Source organism: Poecilia latipinna, unplaced genomic scaffold (genome assembly GCF_001443285.1).
Source record: "Poecilia latipinna isolate Pla-1442-1.1 unplaced genomic scaffold, P_latipinna-1.0 Scaffold2, whole genome shotgun sequence".
NCBI classification, from domain to species: Eukaryota; Metazoa; Chordata; class Actinopteri; order Cyprinodontiformes; family Poeciliidae; genus Poecilia; species Poecilia latipinna.
The window spans coordinates 1,005,451-1,010,113 of NW_015112618.1; the positions used below are offsets into that span (position 1 = coordinate 1,005,451).

The 4,663-nt window shown below is 44.2% G+C and overlaps 1 protein-coding gene across 1 annotated transcript; it reads right to left on the minus strand.

Annotated features, from left to right (window-relative positions):
- Window positions 1-2,089: 2,089 nt before the first annotated feature.
- Window positions 2,090-3,941, minus strand: her6 (hairy-related 6). The gene is made up of 4 exons (XM_015043082.1): window positions 3,496-3,941; window positions 3,293-3,388; window positions 3,095-3,182; window positions 2,090-2,955 (listed from the first exon to the last, which is right to left on the minus strand). The coding sequence occupies exons 1-4, from the start codon at window positions 3,601-3,603 to the stop codon at window positions 2,414-2,416; spliced, it is 834 nt and encodes a 277-aa protein (XP_014898568.1). The 5' UTR covers window positions 3,604-3,941; the 3' UTR covers window positions 2,090-2,413.
- Between the last annotated feature and the right edge of the window lie 722 nt (window positions 3,942-4,663).

A 4,663-nucleotide genomic window follows, 5' to 3' on the forward strand; every position in this document is an offset into this window, starting at 1 on the left:
GCCCTGATTAAAGACGCAGCCTGAGGCTCCTCTCTGTGCTTCCCCTCCACGAGATTAATGTTGCTGCTCAAGAGAAAGCTGCAGAAATCCCCATTTTGATGATGCTTTATCGGCGCTTGATCTTTTTCAGATTGTTAGAGTAAATCTTTGGCTGTTTGCCGAACACAAAACACCCAAAACATCCAAACACTGCCAATATGGTACCTTGCAAAAAGTATTTATGTCTTTTTATATATATTTTATCACAAACTTTACTGTATTATTGGAATTTTATATGATAGACAATGACAAAGTGCAATGTGGTGGGAAGTAAAAGATGACAGTTATTTTTTTTACAGATGTTCTGTGAAGGCAAGAGATGTTTGTTGGAGAACATTAGTGAACAATCAGCATCACAAAGAAAGAAAGAAAGCTCAGGGATGAGGAGAATAAAAAAGCAGTTTTTGTTCATTAAACAATATCCTGAGATTTGAAAACCTCATGGAGAACTCATCAATCCACCGTCTGAATATGAAAATACTATGATACAGCTGAAAACCTATTGATTGAGCACAGAAACAGTCAGAAGGTCCATAGTACCTATCTGGGAGCTGCATAGTAACAGCTTACATAGGAGAATCCAGTGACAGAAAAACTAAAATTGATACTCTATAAAGCTGTCCTCCATGACAGCTAGCGAGGCAAGAAGAAAGCCACTATTAATGAAACACAAGTTAGAGTTTCTGGAACTGACTACGTGAAATCCAAACAAAACATTGTAGCCTACATGGAAAACCATCACCATCTCTTTGGTGAAACATGGTGGTGGCAGCATCATTCTGTAGGAATGCTTTACTTCAGCAGCAACTCACAGGGAAACCTGGTAAGAGGCGTGAATGTAAGGTAATCCTGAAAAAAACCATTCATCTTCTGGCAGGACAAACAAACCTAATACAGCCAGAGCTACAGTGACATTATGTGTCTGAATGTCTGAGTCCCACTCCAGACCTAAATCCAATTAAGAATTTTTGGAGCAATTTCCATAACACTCTGTTCATGTTTTAACTCGTTTTGCTTTTAAAAGTATGTATCATTTTCCTTCCATTTTGCAATATGAAATCCTACTTAAAAAAAAAAACATTTTTAAAAACACAAGCTGCTTTGCAAATGGACACTTAGCAATAAAGACTTGTGGCTGTAAAAGAACTGAAAGGTGGTTGTACTAAGTATTGACCTCATTTGTAAAAATGTCATCAGCACTGCTCTATCATAGTCAATCCATGTCAAAAAGAAAAATCCATAAAATACGTTGAGGTTTGCGTTGTGTAACCTCAACATATTTCAAGAATACTTTGCCAGGCATTGCACCGGTTGCTTTCAACAACTTTTGAATCTTAAAATTGAACATACTGAACTAAAATCTCCCATCCATAATTTATAAAACAGTGAGCAGTTAGTTTCCCAGTCTCTCTAACGTCCAAGTCTCTTTAACTCATCACACCAGCAGCCACTTATTGTGCTTGACCCTATCGATCCTATACTGTGCCAATCAGACTGCAGTGTCGTTTTCTGCTGCTAGATGGCGTGAGTGACCTCTGCTAAGCTCCAGAGCTTCTTCAAGAAAGCCCCAACAGCTGGAGAACCTGTGCGTAACACCACAAACAGATGATCTTGCACCTCTCCTCACCCCTACCCCTACCCCCAGCCCACCCCCCACAACTTGTTCATCTTATTGATCTCTAATCGGGCCTTCGGTGGTTGATAACTTTTCCGCAACGCCACTCACAGTCCACTTTGAAGGAGAATTGTATCAAAAATATATTTGGTGCATTCTCATAAAATGCAAAGTCTGAAAGCTGAAACAATGTGTAGTTACAATTCCAACACAACTGCTGTTCCTATAATTATGTCTAAATTTACACATTTTAACCAACTTCTGGCTCTTAAAAGTGCATTTATACGGCAAACAATTACTTAATTAGAAACCTAATAGACCTGAAGAAAGTTCAACTTGATGGCGCAGCTGAAATGAGCTTTTACGCACAAAACCCCCCAACAAGTTAAACAAGTGAGCGTACCTTTCTTCTACAAGAAGCAACGCTTAGACCAGTTTTTCCGTATCTTTACAAATTTATTTGTCTTCCAAAACGAAGAACAGCATAAGAGCATTGAACATATCTTTGGCGTCACACAGTAAAAAAGACAACTCAAATATATATATAAAAAATGCAGTGAACGGACTTCCACGATACAAATCTCATTTCAATATGAACTTTACTCCCTTGTTAGCTGTACAAATATAGTGCATACTCTTTCCATTTTACAAGAAAAATAAAAACAGGTTTGAAACAACTTTCTATTGACCAAAGATTTTAAAACTAATAAATGTATAGTTAGTCTTCCCCCCCCCCTCCCCCTCCTGGTGCTTCTCTTTTCACCAGGGTCGCCACACTGAGTCTGTGTTGGCGGATGGGGCTCCGGGGGACACCGCAGCAGGAACAGGCACCGGCGTGCTCATGTTGTTTGCGTACACGGGGATAACGGGGCCGTTCGGCGCAAAGGCCGCGTTCGGTATGAGGAAAGCGAACTGTCCGTCTGTGGCAGGTACGATCTGGAAGCCGCCGTACACTTTGGTCGCGTCTGACGGTAAGCTGGCCGGCGGGGAGCCCCCTTTGCAGGACGCGGGGTTCATTGGGAGCACCTGCGGGGAGGAGCTGGGGATCTGAACCATGGACTGGGCGAAGGAGGGGTGCGTCGATCCGGCGGCTGGGGGGAGCTGGTGCTGGTGCTGATGCTGGCTGGGGTAGTTCATGGCGTTGATCTGCGTCATGCAGCTGGCCAGGTGGCCCAGGAGCCGCGTCCTGACTTCGGTGTTGACGCCCTCGCAGGTGGAAAGGAATCGGGTGACTTCATTCATGCATTCACTGAATCCTGCGCGATATTTTCCCAATATGGAGGGGTCAGTGTTCAGAGCAGCTAAAGAGAAACAGACAGGGGGGCGGGGGGCAAAGGATGAGGATATTATTAGGAAAAGTTCGGAAATGTTGAAACAAGAGTGCCTTTTATAGATGCGTTCAAAGTGAAGAAATAAATCAGAGTGGGATGTTGAACTTACCGGTCATCTGAGCTCTCTGCAGGTTCCGGAGGTGCTTCACTGTCATCTCCAGGATGTCTGCTTTTTCCAGTTTGGAGTGTCTGGAGCTCTGCGGGGGCGCAAAGCGCACCTGGTTAGCGTTACGCGCACAGTTTTCCCATGGCTGACACAGACTGTTTGGACGTTTATTAATATCCATGAGGACGGCTGAGTACTTACATCTTTTTTGAGCGCATCCAGAATGAGAGTCTTCAGCTGACCCAAGCTCTCGTTTATTCTGGCTCGTCTCCTCTTCTCCATGATCGGCTTTGATGACTAAAAAGTGGAAGCAACCTATTAAAATCACCGCTTCCCGCACAGAACTCAGAATGCCACCCTAATTATTATTGTTAACAGCAATATGATTATTTGCAAATACCAACCTTTCTGTGTTCAGATGCTGTCTTGGGCTTGTCCGGAGTTGTGTTCATGCTTGCCGGCGTCGCAGCGACCGGAGAGGATGAGGACTTTTCCATCATATCGGCAGGCATCTTTTCTTTCTTATTAGACAACTCCAACAAAATGACAGCAAATTTCCATCCACTTGTGTAGAAAAATGAAGCTGATATTGTCAGCTAGTATTTAAAGTCCGTCTCTGTCGGAAGCAAATCCCGGGATGAGTTAGAATCCGTCAGTGATGCGCAGAGGCAGCAGGAGCGGACGCAGTTTCTCTCTCTCTCTGTCGGGCTCTCCGCGTGTGCCTTGTATTTATATCTCTCACTGCACGCGAACGGCTCGTGTGAAACTTCCCAAACTTTCTTTCCCACAGTAACTTTCAACCAATCAGGGCGAGGGACACGAGGCCCGAGGGAGGACGGCTCGTGGTCGGCGCCCTCCCATTGGCTGTTTGGCCCCGCTGGAGCTGGCGGCCAATGGCGCACGGCCCGGGCTGAGGGCGCAGCCGGGGAAACTGTCTGCAGTCTTCAATCATCGTAGCGTTTACATATTAACAGCGGAGCCGCTGACTGAGAGAGGCGCAAGGACCTCCTATCTGCCAGGCACGAGTTAGCAGCAAAGAATTAAAATAAGGGAAACGGCAACAACTCCGTCTTCGTACATTTCCGTATTTCTCATTAAACGTAGCAACGTTTGAAACCCCATCCAGAGGAAATCTCTGGGGAGCCTCCAGAAAGTTTTATGAGGGGTGACCAGATGGGGGCCACTACTAACCTTAATGTGGACCACCAAATGCAAAACCCATAACAAAATTTCAGTTTTGTTTCAAAAATGGCTAGCTAAATTTCTGTAAGTTAAGGATATCAAGTCAGCCATGTACCAAAATCAATTGATTTGTCGTCAAAACAGAATTTACCCCCCAAAAGGATATTTTCTTCTCTTAAATTCAGACATAAAGAAGATTATGTGCATAAGTGCTATGCAGAGCATAGCTTACACCAGTTCCCAAACTGTTGACCTTGACTGGGTCTGCTGAAGAAAAGCTTCCCTACAGCATGATGCTGCCACCACCATGCTCTTCTTTAGGATGACACGTTCAGGGTGTGTTAGTTTTCCTCCACATCTAATGCTTTTCATGTTAGCCATTAAATTAAA